The sequence below is a fragment of the Bombina bombina genome, chromosome 3 (assembly GCF_027579735.1).
Source record: "Bombina bombina isolate aBomBom1 chromosome 3, aBomBom1.pri, whole genome shotgun sequence".
NCBI lineage: Eukaryota > Metazoa > Chordata > Amphibia > Anura > Bombinatoridae > Bombina > Bombina bombina.
The window spans coordinates 1,167,353,167-1,167,372,988 of record NC_069501.1 but is presented as its reverse complement, the minus strand read 5'-3'; the positions used below and the strand labels follow the sequence as shown (position 1 = coordinate 1,167,372,988).

Below are 19,822 nucleotides of genomic sequence, written 5' to 3'. Positions count from 1 at the left end.
CTGGAGTTAAAGGGACACTGAACCCAATTTTTTTCTTTCATGATTCAGATAGAGCATGCCATTTTAAGCAACTTTCTAATTTACTCCTATTATCAATTTTTCTTCGTTCTCTTGCTAGCTTTATTTGAAAAAGAAGGCATCTAAGCTAAGGAGCCAGCATTTTTTTGGTTCAGACCAATGGACAGCACTTCTTTATTGGTGCTGTCCAATCTGCAAGAACAAACCAGTTTGTTCACCAAAAATGGGCCGGCATCTAAACTTATATTCTTGCTTTTCAAATAACCATACCAAGAGAATGAAGAACATTTGATAATAGGAGTAAATTAGAAAGTTGCTTAAAATTGCATGCTTTATCTGAGTTACAAAAGAATTTTTTTGGGTTCAGTGTCCCTTTAATAAAATTAAGTAGCCTAGTATGTGTTTGAAAAGTTAATGGGAGTTAAATATACATGCATGACTCTAGGGCGCTTCTGTATCTATTGTCATTTTTCTGCAAATGAGTAACCCTGTCTTATTGTTGTTTGGTGATATCAGAAGCTGTCTTGCGTGTCTGTGTTTATTTTTATCTGGTTTTGTTACTTAGCAGTTTGGAATTTGGTAACCTCCAAATCATTCCCCATATACATTATGGTCAGCAGTGCTATATATATATATATATATATATATATATATATATATATATATATATACAGTATCTCACAAAAGTGAGTACACCCCTCACATTTTTGTAACTATTTTATTATATCTTTTCATGTGACAACACTGAAGAAATGATACTTTGCTACAATGTAAAGTAGTGAGTGTACAGCCTGTATAACAGTGTAAATTTGCTGTCCCCTCAAAATAACTCAACACACAGCCATTAATATGTAAACCATTGGCAACAAAAGTGAGAACACCCCAAAGTGGAAATATCCAAATTGGGCCCAATTAGCCATTTTCCCTCCCTGGTGTCATGTGACTCGTTAGTGTTACAAGGTCTCAGGTGTGAATGCGGAGCAGGTGTGTTAAATTTGGTGTTATCGCTCTCACACTCTCTCATAATGGTCACTGGAAGTTCAACATGGCACCTTATGGCAAAGAACTCTCTGAGGATCTGAAAAAAAGAATTGTTGCTCTACATAAAGATGGCCTAGGCTATGAGAAGATTGCTAAGACCCTGAAATTGAGCACGGTGGGAAAGACCATATAGCGGTTTCACAGGACAGGCTTTGCCATGGTCAACCAAAAAAGTTGAGTGCACGTGCTCAGCATCATATCCAGAGGTTGTCTTTGGGAAATAGACTTATTATTGAAGATGGAGGCTACTCCATGGATCAAATTTTTAATGTGGATGAGACTGGTCTATTCTGGAAGAAGATGTCTGCAAGAACCTTCATTGCAAGACAGGAAAAATCAATGCCAGGCTACAAGTCAGCTAAAGATAGAATAACCCTTCTGTTAGGTGGCAATGCTTTGAGTACCTTAAAGCTAAAGCCTTTGCTAATTTACCGTTTTCAAAATCCAAGCGCTTTGAAGAACTACGTTAAAACTAGACTTCCAATGCATTGGAGGGCTAATAAAAAAGCATGGGTAACTGCAGCCCTTTTTGAGGATTGGTTTGACACCTGCTTTGTTCCAGAGTTGAAAGCTTATTGCAAGGACAATAATATCCCGTTCAACATTTTGCTGCTTGTTGATAATGCCCTTGGACGCCCTCGAACGCTAGATGAGCTCAACCCTAACATTAGAGTGGAATTCCTACCACCAAATACCACCTCATTACTGCAGCCCATGGATCAATGTGTCACAGCTGCCTTCAAGTTAAACTACATAAAAAGAACATTCAGTAAGTGTATTGCAGCAATAGACAAAGAAGAAGGTGCAGGGCAAGAAGTCCTATCGAAATTCTGGAAAAGCTACAACATCTTGGATTGCATTAAAACTGTAAGAGATGCTTGGAATGACGTAAAGGATACCACAATGAAAAGGGCCTGAAAAAAAAATTATGCCCACAGTTAGCTGATGATTCTGAAGGGGTTGATGATTCTGTAGCTAATGTTACTGAAAATATTGTAGACATGGCAAGGCAGTTAGAGCTGGAAGTAGAGCCAGAAGATGTTGCTGAACTGCTTGCGTCCCATACTGAGCCCCTCAGCAATGAAGATCTTCTAGAACTTGAAGAGGAGAGAGAAGAAGAAGAAGATGTGCAAAATGGGGTTGAGACCATTGAACAGCCTGAAGGCTTAACTTCAAAAATTCTCTTTCAAGCTTTCCGTCATCTTGATAGCGCCATGGCTCTTTTTGAAAAGCATGATAGGGACTTTGAAAGAAGCTCCACAGTCAATGGTAACATTTCAAGGGCTTATTCCTGTTACAAAGAAATCTACAGAGAAAAGAAGAGAGCTACACTTCAAACCTCCATAGAGACTTACTTTTCTAAAAGTCCATCAGCACACAGATCATCATCATCGACAGACAGTCATTTGGATCCCAGATCATCAACATCAAATGACAGTCCATTTCCAGCTCTGACATCACCACCCAGTCCTGCTCCTTCTCTTATTGCTACTTGTAGTACACCTAATTCGCCAGCAAGAAAGTGTCTCGCCTTTGAAGAGTTGACTTGTGAAACAGAAGATACCAGTATGACTTCATCCTTACTAGAATAAATGCTCATAGCTGACCCTAAGCTTAGAAAATATTGTGTTTATTTTGCAATACAGTAAATATGTTCTGTTGCCCTAAGCTGATCCTAAGCTTAGAAAACGTGTTTATTTTAAAATACAGTAAATATGTTCTGTTGCCCTAAGCTGATCCTAAGCTTAGAACATGTTGTGTTTATTTTGCAATACAGTAAATATGTTCTCTTGCCCTAAGCTGATCCTAAGCTTAGAAAATGTTTTGTTTATTTTCCAATACAGTAAATATGTTCTCTTGCCCTAAGCTGATCCTAAGCTTAGAAAATGTTGTCTTTATTTTGCAATACAGTAAATATGTTCTCTTGCCCTAAGCTGATCCTAAGCTTAGAAAATGTTTTGTTTATTTTCCAATACAGTAAATATGTTCTCTTGCCCTAAGCTGATCCTAAGCTTAGAAAATGTTGTCTTTATTTTGCAATACAGTAAATATGTTCTCTTGCCCTAAGCTGATCCTAAGCTTAGAAAATATTTTGTTTATTTTCCAATACAGTAAATATGTTCTCTTGCCCTAAGCTGATCCTAAGCTTAGAAAATGTTGTCTTTTTCTCCAACATTGGTGTGTCCGGTCCACGGTTTCATCCTTACTTGTGGGATATTCTCCTCCCCTACAGGGAATGGCGAGGAGAGCACACAGCAAGAGCTGTCCATATATCTCCCCCTCTGGCTCCGCCCCCCAGTCATTCTCCTTGCCGCTCTGAACAAGTAGCATCTCCACGGGGATGGTGAGGAGTTTGTGGTGTTAGTTGTAGTTTTTTATTTCTTCTATCAAGAGTTTGTTATTTTGAAATAGTACTGGTATGTACTATTTACTCTGAAACAGAAAGAGATGAAGAGTTCTGTTTAAAAGAGGAGTATGATTTTAGCAGCAGTAACTAAAATCAATTGCTGTTCCCTTGCAGGACTGTTGAGCTGAGAGAACTTCAGTTGGGGGGAACAGTTTGCAGACTTTTCTGCTCAAGGTATGACTAGCCATTTTTCTAACAAGACTGTGTAATGCTGGAAGGCTGTCATTTTCCCTCATGGGGATCGGCAAGCCATTTTCTTAGACTAAAGAATAAAGGGCTTATTATGGGCTATTAACTGGTGGACACTCTTAAGGGCTAAATCGATTGTTTATTTAAGTTGTTTTTTAAAGTTTGAAGTAGTTTTCACACCTTTATTGTTTGGAGAACGTTTTTATCGCCAGGCACTAGTTAAGACACCTTCCCAGTCAGGAAGGGCCTTTCACTGTAGTAGGCAGAGCCTCATTTTCGCGCCATTATTGCGCAGTTTCTTTTGAGTGCAGTGCATGCAGCTGCATGTGTGAGGGTCTGGTATCCACTGAAAACGTTCCTAGAAGGCTTGAATTGGTATCATATACCCCCCTGGGATAGGTGAAGTCGCAACAAAGGCTGTGGCTGGGACTGTAGTGGGGTTAAAATTGCAAACGGCTCCGGTTTCCACATTTTAATTGTTAACAGCATGAAAATTGGGGTGCAATACTTTGAATGCATTAAGACACTGTGGTGAATTTGGTAAAGATTGGATAATTCCTTCATAGTTTTTCACATATTCAGTAATAAAGTGTGCCCTGTTTAACATTTAAAGAGACAGTAACGGTTTTGTTTTAAAACGGTTTTTGTGCTTTATTAACCAGTTTAAGCCTGTTTAACATGTCTGTACCTTCAGATAGATCATGTTCTGTATGTATGGAAGCCAATGTGGTTCCCACTTCAAATATATGTGATAATTGTGCCATGGCGTCCAAACACAGTAAGGACGGTACTGTCACAAATAGTAAGGTTGCCCAGGATGATTCCTCAGATGAAGGAAGTAGGGATAGTTCTACATCCTCTCCTTCTGTGTCTATACCAGTTATGCCCGCGCAGGCGACCCCTAGTACTTCCAGCGCGCCAATGCTTGTTACTATGCAACAATTGACGGCAGTAATGGATAACTCCATAGCTAATATTTTATCCAAAATGCCAGCATTTCAGAGAAAGCGCGATTGCTCAGTTTTAAACACTGTAGAGCAGGAGGGCGCTGATGATAATTTTTCTGTCATACCCTCACACCAGTCTGAAGTGGCAGTGAGGGAGGGTTTGTCAGATGGAGAAATTTCTGATACAGGAAGAATTTCTCAGCAGGCAGAACCTGATGTTGTGACATTTAAATTTAAATTAGAGCATCTCCGCGCATTACTTAAGGAGGTGCTATCTACTCTGGATGATTGTGACAATCTGGTCATCCCAGAAAAATTGTGCAAGATGGACAAGTTCCTAGAGGTCCCGGTGCACCCTGATGCCTTTCCGATACCTAAAAGGGTGGCGGACATAGTGAATAAGGAGTGGGAGAAGCCAGGCATACCTTTTGTCCCTCCTCCTATATTTAAGAAATTGTTCCCTATGGTCGACCCCAGGAAGGACACATGGCAAACAGTCCCTAAGGTCGAGGGGGCGGTTTCTACACTAGCCAAACGCACGACCATTTCCATTGAGGACAATTGTGCTTTCAAAGATCCTATGGATAAAAAATTGGAGAGTTTGCTTAAAAAGATTTTAGTACAGCAAGGTTACCTCCTTCAACCTATTTCGTGCATTATTCCTGTCACTACAGCGGCGTGGTTCTGGTTCGAGGAACTGGAAAAGTCGGTCAGTAGGGAGACTCCGTATGAGGAGGTCATGGACAGAATTCACGCACTTAAGTTAGCTAATTCCTTTATTTTAGACGCCGCTTTGCAGTTAGCGAGATTAGCGGAGAAAAATTCAGGGTTTGCAATTGTGGCGCGCAGAGCGCTCTGGCTAAAGTCTTGGTCGGCGGATGTATCTTCCAAGACAAAATTGCTTAATATCCCTTTCAAAGGTAAGACCCTTTTTGGGCCAGAATTGAAAGAAATTATTTCAGACATCACTGGGGGAAAGGGCCATGCCCTCCCACAAGATAGGCCTTTCAAGGCTAAGAATAAGTCCAATTTCGTTCCTTTCGCAATTTCAGGAACGGACCGGCTTCCAACTCTGCAGCCTCTAGACAAGAGGGTAACGCTTCCCAGACTAAACCAGCTTGGAAACCAATGCAAGGCTGGAACAAGGGTAAACAGGCCAAGAAGCCTGCTGCTGCTACCAAAACAGCATGAAGGGGTAGCCCCCGATCCGGGACCGGATCTAGTAGGGGGCAGACTCTCTCTCTTTGCTCAGGCTTGGGCAAGAGATGTTCAGGATCCCTGGGTACTAGAAATAGTCTATCAGGGTTATCTTCTAGAATTAAAGGAACTACCCCCAAGGGGAAGGTTCCACATGTCTCACTTATCTTCAAACCAAATAAAGAGACAGGCATTCTTACATTGTGTAGAAGACCTGTTAAAGATGGGAGTGATACACCCAGTTCCAACTATGGAACAAGGTCAGGGGTTTTACTCAAATCTGTTTGTAGTTCCCAAAAAAGAGGGAACTTTCAGACCAATTCTGGATTTAAAAATTCTAAACAAATTTCTCAGAGTTCCATCGTTCAAAATGGAAACCATTCGAACAATTTTACGTACAATCCAGGAGGGTCAATATATGACTACCGTGGATTTAAAGGATGCATATCTACATATTCCTATCCACAAAGATCATCATCAGTTCCTAAGGTTCACCTTTCTGGACAAACATTATCAGTTCGTGGCTCTCCCATTCGGACTAGCCACTGCTCCCAGAATTTTCACAAAGGTGCTCGGGTCCCTTCTAGCGGTTCTAAGACCAAGGGGCATTGCAGTGGCACCTTATCTGGACGACATTCTAATTCAAGTGTCGTCTCTTTCCAAGGCAAAGGCTCATACAGACATTGTTCTAGCCTTTCTTAGATCTCACGGGTGGAAGGTGAACGTAGAAAAGAGTTCCCTGTCTCCGTCGACAAAAGTTCCCTTTTTGGGAACAATAATAGATTCTTTAGAAATGAAGATCTTCTTGACAGAGGTCAGAAAGTCAAAGCTTCTAAACGCTTGTCAAGTTCTTCTCTCTATTCTGCAGCCTTCCATAGCTCAGTGCATGGAAGTAGTAGGGTTGATGGTTGCAGCAATGGACATAGTTCCTTTTGCTCGAATTCATCTAAGACCATTACAACTGTGCATGCTCAATCAGTGGAATGGGGACTATACAGACTTGTCTCCAAAGATTCTAACAGACCAGAGTGGGTCATTGTCACGACCGACGCCAGTCTATTAGGCGGGGGCGCGGTCTGGGATTCCCTGAAAGCTCAGGGTTTATGGTCTCGGGAAGAGTCTCTTCTCCCGATCAACATCCTGGAACTGAGAGCGATATTCAATGCTCTCCGGGCTTGGCCTCAACTAGCGAAGGCTGGATTCATAAGATTCCAGTCAGACAACATGACGACTGTAGCTTACATCAACCATCAGGGGGGAACAAGGAGTTCCTTGGCGATGAGAGAGGTATCCAAAATCATCAAATGGGCGGAGGATCACTCCTGCCACCTATCTGCAATCCACATCCCAGGAGTAGACAACTGGGAGGCGGATTATCTGAATCGTCAGACTTTCCATCCGGGGGAGTGGGAACTCCACCCGGAGGTGTTTGCCCAGTTGACTCAATTATGGGGCATTCCAGACATGGATCTGATGGCGTCCCGTCCGAACTTCAAGGTTCCTTGCTACGGGTCCAGATCCAGGGATCCCAAGGCGACTCTAGTGGATGCATTAGTGGCGCCTTGGTCGTTCAACCTAGCTTATGCATTTCCCCCGTTCCCTCTCCTTCCCAGGCTTGTAGCCAGGATCAAACAGGAGAAGGCCTCTGTGATTCTGATAGCTCCTGCGTGGCCGCGCAGGACTTGGTATGCAGACCTGGTGAATATGTCATCGGCTCCACCATGGAAGCTACCTTTGAGACATGATCTTCTAGTACAAGGTCCATTCGGACATCCAAATCCGCCCCCCAGTCATTCGGCCCGCCCTGGTTTTTTAATCAGGTTTGAAAAATTTCTTTTTTTCTTTATACACTACAGTCACCACGGCACCCTATAGTTTCTCCTTTTTCTCCTAACTGTCGGTCGAATGACTGGGGGGCGGAGCCAGAGGGGGAGCTATATGGACAGCTCTTGCTGTGTGCTCTCCTTGCCATTCCCTGTAGGGGAGAGAATATCCCACAAGTAAGGATGAAACCATGGACCCGACACACCGTTGGAGAAAGTAATTTATCAGGTAAGTATAAATTCTGTTATTTTGCAATACAGTAAATATGTTCTCTTGCCCTAAGCTGATCCTAAGCTTAGAAAAAAATGTGTTTATTTTGCAATAAATATTTTCTTTTGCCCTAACCTTACAGTATTGTGTTTATTTTAGTTATAAATGTATTATTTATATCAGTTATGCCTATAAATGACTATTATAATGCAGTACATGCATTGAGAAGTGAAAAAAAGGTATTGCTTCACTTTAAGTACATTTTCGTTTTACATACATGCTCTGGTCCCATTGTGTACATAAATGTGGGTTATGCCTGTATATATACAGTATATACACACATATGTGGTTTGTATTTTTATGCTCCCAGAGTGTATTGGACATTGAGAAACATGTACATTAAGATCTGTAGTGTTTAAAGGGACAGTTCACCCAAAAACTTTCTCCCCTTTAAATTATTCCCAATAATCCTTTTTACCTGCTAGAGTGTATTAAATTGGTTGCAAGTAGCTCCTTTACTCATATTTCAGCATTTGAAATAGCTGATTTAGCTTGTGGTTTCCCAACCTATACTGAAAGTTTTGATACTGGCGTATATGCTATTGACAAGCCTAAGTAAACACAGCCAGCAGAAGAGATTACACCCTCAGTGGGGGGCATGATAGTTAAGTAATAAAATGATCATTTCCATTGTTCTCTCTATGTATTGAGCTTTGGTGTTCCAGACAAATATAAGATAAGGAAGCAAGTCTGTGTACATAAAAGTGATAACATAATGAGATCTGATATTACCTGAAGCTCAACCCATTGTAATAGGCTGTGGTTTCAAAGCACAAAACCAGCTACTTCAGATACACAAATAAACCCGAAAATGCAATTTCTCAAATATTTTATACTCTGCAGTTCGTATAACAAGTCATTTAAAATACATTTATGGAAAAACAATTTTACAGTGTACTGTCGCTTTAATAAACTTTTTATTGAAAAATTAAGGTGTTATAGTAATTTTTAAGGAAATTGCGATTCCCCCCATATCGCCCAGCCCTAGTTTATATCTAAAACAGTTGATTTTATTTATATGTTTTATTCATGTAAGTTGGTGTAGCCTTATTAGCCCAGTGATTCAGACATTAAAAAAGTAAATATTGCCGTATGTAGGCATAGCTTAAAGGGACATTAAACACTTTGAGATGGTAATATACAATGATAAACTGTATATATAAATAAAACTCTGCAATATACTTTCATTATTTTTCTTTAATTCCATTCTGAAATTGTGAGCATTTTAGTTCCTGTTATAAGGGGAAGTGCAGAACATTCCACACAGCCATTGGCTGCACACTCTAGTGACCTATTATAACTGTCCCTAATTGGCCACAGCAGAGAAAGTAACCTAAGTTACAACATGGCAGCTCCCATTGTTTTATAGACAATAAGGGGTATATTTATCATACCCTGGACGGACATGATACGCTATAGTGAATCATGTTCGCCCTGCATCGCTAAATGCCGACAGCATATACTGTCGGCATTTAACATTACTCAAGCATTTCTGGTGAAATGCTTGTGCAATGCCAACCCCTACACATTCGTGGCCAAACGACCGCTAGCAGGGGTGCCAATCATGATTGCAGTCCGCCACCTCAGAGGTGGCGGATGAATTAAGGAGCATCGGTCTTAAGACCGCTGCTTCTTAACTCCTGTTTCCGGCAACCTGGAAGGCTCGCATGGAATAAGCAGCACCCGCTGCTTAGTAAATCGGCCCCTAAAACTTTACACTTATTTTCAACAGCTAATGAAACTTAAAAAAATCCATCTACATGTTATTCTCAGACTAATTTTCGTTGCATGCATCATTCTATCTAGCATTTATTGAGTGTTTAATGTCCCTTTAAGAACTGAGAAGAAACAATTAAAACCTTTGATGAAATATCACTGAAATTAAAAAGTATCACAATGGGGTCTATAAATCTTTTTAAAATTAAGGAGCCAGTAAGAATATTTAGCAGCCAGAAAAACTTTTAGGAGCCAGACAGTAGCATTTTTATATAGCTATATGGAGAATAACCCAAAAAGTTAGGAGCCAGGGGTAAAATTCTCGGAGCCTTTGGCATCCTGGCACCTGGGTTTGTCGAGCCCTAATGTGTTATTTTTATATACAGATTGGTAGGTGTATGTAGATAATACAATAATACAAGTATACATTGTGACATTTAAAAACTTAATTGCTTGGCAACAGATTGTTCATATGTACTAACAAAACATGGCTTGCAATGTGCTTGTTCATATGACTGATGCATTTGAGAGCTTAAATTAATACTCCTTGAGCTAATACAGTCTGAAACTGTAACAATGAAGTGTAAGTCATGTTTTGCAATGTGCATTGTAATCTTACTTATTCGGTTTTTCTACTGTTTTGCTTACATCACATCCTGATTGACATTCTTAACTTAATCACTTAAGAGTGTAATTTGAGTTAGTGAAATGAATTGTGTTACTGAATATGACAATAGATATTTAATGTGTTTATCATCCATTCTAATGACTCACATTTAGTTGTACACTATGCACACCTCTCTCTGAGATTAATTAGCATTCGGTGCAGCCTGGTTTACATATTAATTATTATTGTTTGAAAAGGGAGGGTATTGTTTACCTGCACTTGCATGAAGAAAAATAATCTATTTGGAAAGTAGCGTTGTACAATGACTGTAGATGTCTAATTGTATCCTGTGTTTGTACCAAAGAGCTCCCTGAGAGCTGCTTAATTTAATTGACTAATCCTTTAATTGTTGACTAAAAACTGAGGCGGTGTATCAAAAGACTCTTGATCATGTCATCCTATAGGAACTTATCCCGCAAAAGTGATATATGCATATATTAAAGGGAATTTTTACCCAAAAATTTTCACCTCTTTAAATTGTTCCCAATGATCCATTTTACCTGCTGGAGCGTATTAAATTATTTTCAAGTAGCTCCTTTGCCATTATTTCGGAATTTGAAATAGCTGATTTAGCCAGTGGTATATCCAGCTATACTGAAAGTTTCTATACTGAAGTCTATGCTATTGACAGGTAATGTAGAAGAGAACTAATAAAGTGATACATTCCATTGTTATCTCTAAGTATTGAGCTTTGGTTTACAGACAAATATAAGATAAGGGAGCAGGTATGTGTGTACACAGTTATTTGGCTCTACTGAAGCCAACGACACTTTGTGAATGGGATCGCGGTCTAAAGGGCCTGCCTAGCTTTTATAGGGACGCCCCTCTGACCCCATCCCATCATTGAAATCTTGCGGTTGCATGCACAATCGCATGATTTCAAATTGTTTACATCGGAGCAACAAATTAGCCCGCTCACAAAAGGGTTAAACTGTCAATTAGCTTGTTTTTATACCTTGAGCTTGAGGTATTTAATAAGTTAAACCTTTTTCTTTTAATTGCATAAATAATCTGTGCAGCAAAAACCATTTTAGCTTATTTGCTTCCCTCTGGAAGGAGTCCTGTCTGCACCTCCTATTCCCACATTATGCTCTGCGTTTGCACACATGGTCAGAAGGTAGTCTCACTAAAGGACAGAGAGCCCTCCACATTCACGAGAAAGAATAACACAGAAGAACAAATAAAACTTTATTGTACAACTTCTAGATCATCACTTCTTTAGTACTTGTTCAGTTTAGATATATCTCAAGCTTGGTGCAAATCATTCAGAACCTCCCCATGCTCACATGTAGATTCCAAAAGAAAAGTAAAGGCTGCACTCTCCAATGTAAGGTTTGAACTCCTTTATTAGATAGAAATAGCAATGTTTTGGGGCTGCCCCAAAATTATTTAATAATTAGAGTTCATACCTTACATTTCCCAAGCACCAAACATGCGCTAAATGTACAGTTTGGTAGATTAGGAGCCTCCCAGCTAGCTCACTGCAGGATCCACAGTTTTCCAGGACACTGCAAAAGTGAACCACAAAACACCATCCAAGGTCTGATCACACTTTGCACTCCTAATACTCCCACACTCTAGGGCTAATACTTACACTTTAGAAAGCACCACCTAGGTGCTGTATACACAGTCTGGGTAAGTTAGGCGCCTCCCAGCTAGCTCACTTAGGTTCCATAATAGTCAAATATGTGTGATAAAATAAACAAAACATTACCACAATAAAAATCCCCAAAACTTCAATGTACCTAAATAAATACCCCATTAAAGTTTTGGGGATTTTTATTGTGGAGCAGTTTTGTTTATTTCATAACACATGTTTGACTATTGTGGAACCTCATTGAGCTAGCTCCAAGGCTCTTAACTTACCCAGACTGTGTATACAGCACCTAGGTGGTGCTTTCTAAAGTGTGAGTCTACCCAAACTGCGCATTTAGCACCGGTGTGGTGCTTGGGAAATTGTGAGTACAAGTCTTTGTGGTGTGTGGGTGATTGAAATCTTAACTTGGATCAAACATACTGTGTCTTTGGAGCACCTTCGTATTTTGTTTGTTTTTACAAAGTTAAAGATGCTGTTCACCTTACTCCTATTATTACATGTATTGAAAGGGGCATTCCAGCCAGTTGGAAGTCACATGAATGCATTTCAGTATTGAATAGAAGCATTTTTGTTATGTACGTGTACTAGAAAAATGCTTCTAATAAAAGCTATAGCTCTTTCAAAAGTGTATTTAAGTATGCTCTGTGCACCAGCATTTTAAAGAAAGCACTTGCTCAGCCTAAGATATTTGTACCATCTGGAAATTACTCAATTCATTAATTACTGGCATGATACAAGTCCCACTGGTGCTCTGTGCAACTGCAGTACTTAAAATGCTTGTGCACTGAGAATATCTATCTATGCTTCACATGCATGTGCAGAGAAAAATGCTACAACACAACACTACAACAGTTTTACTAGAAGCTTGTTTGCCAATACATGTATATTGCAAATATGTTTCTATTCAAAGATCTAATTAATCTATGTGCATTTAAATTTTGACACGGATGTCCCTTTAATTCTCTTTGTATTATTTGTCAAAAAGCATACCTAGGTAGGCTTAGGAGCAGCAATGCACGACAGAGAACTAGCTGGTGATTGGTGGCTACTTTTACAGGGGTTAAACAAATACTTATATTCAGTATCCTACAAAAGTCAGTACACCCCTCACATTTTTGTAAATATTTTATTATTTCTTTTCATGCGACAACACTGAAGAAATGGCACTTTGCTACAATGTAAAGTAGTGAGCGCACAGCCAGTATAACAGTGTAAATTTGCTGTCCCCTCAAAATAACTCAACACACAGCTATTAATGTCTAAACCATTGGCAACAAAAGTGAGTACACCCCTAAGTGGAAATGTCCAAATTGGTCCCAAAGTGTCAATATTTTGTGTGGCCACCATTATTCTCCAGCACTGCCTTAAATGGACACTAAACCCAAATTTTTTCTTTTATGATTCAGATAGAGCAGGCAATTTTACTCCTATTATCAATTTTTCTCCGTTCTCTTGCTATTTTTATTTAAAAAGCAGGAATGTGATGCATAGGAGCCGGCCCATTTTTGCTTGAGAACCTGGGTTATGCTTGCTTATTGGTGGGTAAGCCTCCAATAAGCAAGCGCTATCCATGGTACTGAATCTAAAATGGTCTGGCTGCTAAGATTTACATTCTCGCTTTTAAAATAAAGATAGCAAGAGAACAAAGAAAAATTGATAATAGGAGTAAATTAGAAAGTCGCTTTCAATTTTAATGCTTTATCTGAATCATGAAAAGAAAAAATGTAGGTTGGTGATGCATGGTCTCAGGTGTGAATGGGGATCAGGTGTGTTAAATTTGGTGTTATCACTCTCACACTCTCTCATACTTGGTCACTGGAACTTCAACATGGCACTTCATGGCAAAGAACTCTCTGAGAATATGAAAAAAAAAATTGTTGCTCTTACAGTAAGATGACCTAGGCTATAAGAAGATTGCCAAGGACCCTGAAACTGAGCTGCAAACACTGGTGGGGCAATACCTATACAGCTGTTTTACAGGACTAGGTTCCACTCAGAACAGGTCTCACCTTGGTCAATCAAAGAAAGTTTCAGTGCACGTTCTCAGCATCAGATCCAGAGGTTGTCTTTACAAACTAGACATATGAGTGCTGCCAGCATTGCAGCAGAGGTTTGAAGGGGGTGGGGGGTCAGCCTGTCAGTGCTCAGACCATACGCCGCACACTGCATTAAATTGGTCTGCATGGTTGTCGTCCCAGAAGGAAGCCTCTTCTAAAGATGATGCACATGAAAGCCTGCAAACAGTTTGCTGAAGACAAGCAGACTAAGGGCATGGAACCATGTCATGTTGTCTGATGAGACCAAGATAAACTTATTTGGTTCAGATGGTGTCAAGCGTGTGTGGCAGCAACCAGACAAGTGTGTCTTGTCTACAGTCAAGCATGGTGGTGGGAGTGTCATGGTCATGGCATGAGTGCTGCCGGCACTGGGGAGCTACAGTTCATTGGGGGAACCATGAATGCCAACATGTACTGTGAGATACTGACGCAGAGCATGATCCCCTCCCTTCGGAGACTGGGCCGCAGGGCAGTATTCCAACATGATAACGACCCCAAACACACCTCCAAGACGACCACTGCCTTGCTAAAGAAGCTGAGGGTAAAGGTGATGGATTGGCCAAGTATGTCTCCAGACCTAAACCCTATTGAGGGCATCTGTGGGGCATTCTCAAACGGAAGGTGGGAGGAGCACAAGGTCTCTAACATCCACCAGCTCTGTGATGTCGTCATGGAGGAGTGGAAGAGGACTCCAGTGGCAACCTGTGAAGCTCTGGTGAACTCTAGTACCCAAGAGGGTTAAAGGGACACTGAACCCAGAAATTTTTTTCTTCATGATTCAGAGAAGAGCGAGGCAATTTTAAGCAACTTTCTAATTTACCTCCTATTATCAATTTTTCCTTTTTCTCTTGCTATCGTTATTTTAAAAGCGGGAATGTAAATCTTAGCAGCCAGACTCATTTTTAGGGTTCAGTACCATGGATAGCGCTAGCTTATTGGGGAGCTTACATTTAACCCACCAATAAGCAAGCATAACCAGGTTCTCAAGCAAAGATGGGCCGGCTCCTATGCATCACATTCTGCTTTTTAAATAAAGAATAGCAAGAGAACGGAGAAAAATTGATAATAGGAGGTAAATTAGAAAGTTGCTTAAAATTGCCTGCTCTATCTGAATCATAACAGAAAAAATGTGGGGTTTAGTGTCCCTTTAAGGCAGTGCTGGAAAATAATGGTGGCCACACAAAATATTGACACATTGGGCCCAATTTGGACACTTCCACTTAGGGGTGTACTCACTTTTTTGCCAACGGTTTAGACATCAATGGCTGTGTGTTGAGTTATTTTGAGGGGACAGCAAATTTGCACTGTTATACAGGCTGTACACTCACTACTGTAGCAAAGTGTCATTCCTTCAGTGTTGTCGCATGAAAAAGATATAATAAAATATTTACAAACATGTGAGTGGTTGTACTCACTTTTTTGGGATACTGTACAAAATGTATTGCAATAACAGAGCGTTTTCTTTTTTGCACTTGTACAGTATGTACCTTAATTAGGGTTCCTACCTTTCTTGGAAAGATGTATACAGCCATGCTAATTGGCACTAATTTACATAAATAATTAGGCATACGTAACTCAGAAGCTAAAGCTGATAGGAGTGACTTTAAAAGCTCATTTTTTCTAAATGCATTCCACAGGTCTCGAAAACATTTCACACCACAACAGTATCTTTATTTCTATATTTATACTTTATTATTTTACGTCGACTTGAGCTATAAAAATACTGGCTAAGCAGGTAAAAAAACAAAAAAAAAAACGCTGGGAGGCAACTCTTCTTTCATCTGATTTAAAATGTTATTTATATTTATTTCTTTAGAAGGAATGCACTCTGCATGAGTATTACGGCAGAGGTGTGAACCACATATTTTTATAGCTAATTGCTGTCTTCCCATCATGTTTCTGTTTGAATTATATTGCTAATCTTAACAGCCAGCAGGTCTGGCTAGCTTGCTCTCAGCTTTATGAGCAGCAACTAATAGAGACGAAATATTTTTGTAGAACTTGATCTTTTCTATAAAAAGTATTTTCTTTGCTGTCAGTAGGAGCTCTACAAGAAAAGCGCAGAGAAAGAGCGGAAAAAGCAACACAAGATTTCGATAAGAGATTCTACAGCAAAGGAAATTAAAGCTCCAAGAAGCAACAGAAAAATTTCAGCGTGCTCATCTCCCCCCTTCTCAGCGTAAGAGAACAGGTACGTGATTTAATAGAGAAGATCCGCAATGGACTTTTGACCTACGAGATAGCAGTCATTTTGCTTTTTAAATGGATATAAAAAATGATTTTCTCTGTTATGTCTAAAAAATAAAATACATTTGAGTTATTCTATTAACCTAAACAAACCTTTTAAAGCAGTTCTATTATGGAATTCTATATATAATATATGTATACAGTATATATATATATTCTATATAAACGAACAAGCAATGCTTTAGCAAGATAACTACTATAATAAGTACACCGAAACCTAAGTCATGTACATTGCATCCGCACAGAGATGACAAGTGTGCAAGCTGCAGAGAGGAGCTTTGTGCGTTTAAGTAGGGAGAGGAGCATTGTGGGAAGTGTGACACGAGTGTGCAAGCTGCAGAGAAAACCTTTGTGCGTTTAAGTAGGGAGAGGAGCATTGTGGGAAGTGTGACACTAGTGTGCAAGCTGCAGAGAAAACCTTTGTGCATGTAAGTAGGGAGAGGAGCATTGTGGGAAGTGTGACACGAGTGTGCGAGCTGCAGAGAAAACCTTTGTGCATGTAAGTAGGGAGAGGAGCATTGTGGGAAGTGTGACACGAGTGTGCAAGCTGCAGAGAAAACCTTTGTGCATGTAAGTAGGGAGAGGAGCATTGTGGGAAGTGTGACACGAGTGTGCAAGCTGCAGAGAAAACCTTTGTGCATGTAAGTAGGGAGAGGAGCATTGTGGGAAGTGTGACACGAGTGTGCGAGCAGCAGAGAAAACCTTTGTGCATGTAAGTAGGGAGAGGAGCATTGTGGGAAGTGTGACACGAGTGTGCAAGCTGCAGAGAAAACCTTTGTGCATGTAAGTAGGGAGAGGAGCATTGTGGGAAGTGTGACACGAGTGTGCGAGCTGCAGAGAAAACCTTTGTGCATGTAAGTAGGGAGAGGAGCATTGTGGGAAGTGTGACACGAGTGTGCGAGCTGCAGAGAAAACCTTTGTGCATGTAAGTAGGGAGAGGAGCATTGTGGGAAGTGTGACACGAGTGTGCGAGCTGCAGAGAAAACCTTTGTGCATGTAAGTAGGGAGAGGAGCATTGTGGGAAGTGTGACACGAGTGTGCAAGCAGCAGAGAAAACCTTTGTGCATGTAAGTAGGGAGAGGAGCATTGTGGGAAGTGTGACACGAGTGTGCGAGCTGCAGAGAAAACCTTTGTGCATGTAAGTAGGGAGAGGAGCATTGTGGGAAGTGTGACACGAGTGTGCAAGCAGCAGAGAAAACCTTTGTGCATGTAAGTAGGGAGAGGAGCATTGTGGGAAGTGTGACACGAGTGTGCGAGCTGCAGAGAAAACCTTTGTGCATGTAAGTAGGGAGAGGAGCATTGTGGGAAGTGTGACACGAGTGTGCAAGCAGCAGAGAAAACCTTTGTGCATGTAAGTAGGGAGAGGAGCATTGTGGGACGAGTGTGCAAGCTGCAGAAAGGAACTTTGTGCGTGTAACTAGGGAGAGGAGCATTGTGGGACGAGTGTGCAAGCTGCAGAAAGGAACTTTGTGCGTGTAACTAGGGAGTGGAGCATTGTGTATATACAAGTATTAGGGATGTGCAAGTATTCACCATTCAGTATTCATTAGACAAACAAACACTGAGAATGGCTACAGTCTGTAACATCAGATTTATTATAGAAAAAGTGCAAATCACATACCTGTGCAAATTAATATATTTGTGTCTTGCATTTTTCTAATAAAACAGGTCCCATACTCAGGCATTTTCACCATTAGTTTACCTAAAGAATGATGAATATTTCATGTCCCTAATAATTACCAAATAAAATGTAAAATCTGATTAAACTTTTATATTAAGGTAATCAGAGACGTATAAAACTAGAACAAATTCTCCATGCTATTAATGTATAAAGAAATCTTTCTTATACATTAATATAATATAATGATTCTTTTGTAAGAATAAACTCTTATATCCTAAATGTGATTACCATTTTAATTGGACATGAACATTTTGAGAGACAAGAAATTAAACATTTTATTGTGCACCGATCGCCATTTGTTATGGGATAAATATGGGCAGATGCAAATCATAATTATTTTTTATTACTGTTGTATGTTTTTAAGATTTACTGAGAAATCTCATTTTACCTGTCTCTGTAAACCAACTAGATTTTCAAAAAGATAATTACTTTACAAGGAGACTATTGAAATAAGTTTTGAAATGCACAGAAGCAAATTTAGAACTTAAAATTTGTTGTAATACACATCTATTTGCAAAAATGATCAGTTATTGTGCACGTGACTTACCAAGCATATGGCTGTAGGTTATGTGTATGTGCTTTTACTCTATTGCTAATGTACCAAGCTCTTTTGCTAACGTACTTCAAAATAAAGCCATGTAGTTATCAAGATTAGTTTAAATTTGTAGTCAACATTAATAGTTTAGGTGATATTTGTTATTATTACACAGCATGGTCTACTTTTGGTTATGATTATTTATTATTTTATTGCAGTTTATGTTCATAAAAAAACAACGCCAAAGCTAGAAGATGCTCTTGAACAAATCCAAGGATCTCCTTTGTATTATACGTATAACCACACAAGCCCTTTCAGTAACAGGTACATTTGTTCTTGTTCCTAAACATATATGGTGTATCTTTATTTTATTTACAATGTTTTCTTTCTTTAAAGAACGGCACAGATGTGTGTGATATTTAAAGGGATATAAATACCAGACTTTTTCTTTTGTGATTCAGACAGAGCATATCATTTAAAAAAAAAGTTTTTAATTTACTTTTCATATCCAATTTACTTTGTATCCATGTTATTATTTGTTAGGTAGGTGTCTGGAGAATTAAACGGCAGAATACAGTGCTGCCATCTAGTGCTCTTGCAAATGAATAACATTCTTGCAAAACTGCTGCTATATTGTGCTCCTGTAATTGGCAGGCTCCTGAGTTTATGTCCCTTCTTTTCAACAAAAGATATCAAGAGAATGATGAAAATTTGATAATAGAATTCAATATTAAAGTTGTGTAAAATTGCATGCTCTATCTGAATCATGACAGAAAATGTTTGGGTTTATGTCCCTTTAAATAGTTTAATGATAAATGACAGATGGTTGTGAGATAACGACATTATTGCTGATTACATAATAAATGCTTAAAATACTTTTTTATTTAGGGATGATTCCCTACTAGCCAACTCCTAAAAACAACCTCCCTTTAAAGGGGCTGTAAACACCTTGAGATTTTTATAAAAAAAAAAAATATATGTATAATGATAACTGATAACACTGCAAAACACGTAATTTTATACTAACAATATGGGGCATATGTATCAAGGAGCGAGCGGACATGATACGAAGTAGCGTATCATGTCCGCTGCACATCGCTACACATTGCACCAGCAGTTCTTGTGAACTTCTGGTGCAATGCCGCCACCTGCAGATTCACGGCCTATTGCCCGCTAGCAGAGGGTGTCAATCAACCCGATCGTATTCGATCTCGTTGATATCTGCCCGCCACCTCAAAGCAGGCAGACAAGTTATGGAGCAGCGGTCTTTAGACCAATGCTTCATAACTTCTGTTTCCGAAGAGCCTGGAGGCTCGCCGGAAACAAGGGGCCTCATGATAAATATGCCCCTGGGACTGTAGCTAGCCTTGTTGTCTGCACACTCAAGCTCAGATTGGCTCATCCAAATAAGGCAAATGGTGGATGGAGT

The 19,822-nt window shown here is 39.8% G+C and overlaps 1 protein-coding gene across 1 annotated transcript in view; it reads left to right on the top strand.

Annotated features, from left to right (window-relative positions):
• Positions 1-2,273: 2,273 nt before the first annotated feature.
• CEP126 (centrosomal protein 126) overlaps positions 2,274-19,822 on the top strand; it is a 63,624-nt gene continuing 46,075 nt past the window's right edge. The window contains 4 exon segments of the mRNA XM_053705586.1: positions 2,274-2,625; positions 15,860-15,866; positions 15,973-16,121; positions 18,612-18,717. Of these exon segments, the coding sequence (XP_053561561.1) occupies positions 2,274-2,625; positions 15,860-15,866; positions 15,973-16,121; positions 18,612-18,717 (614 nt within the window).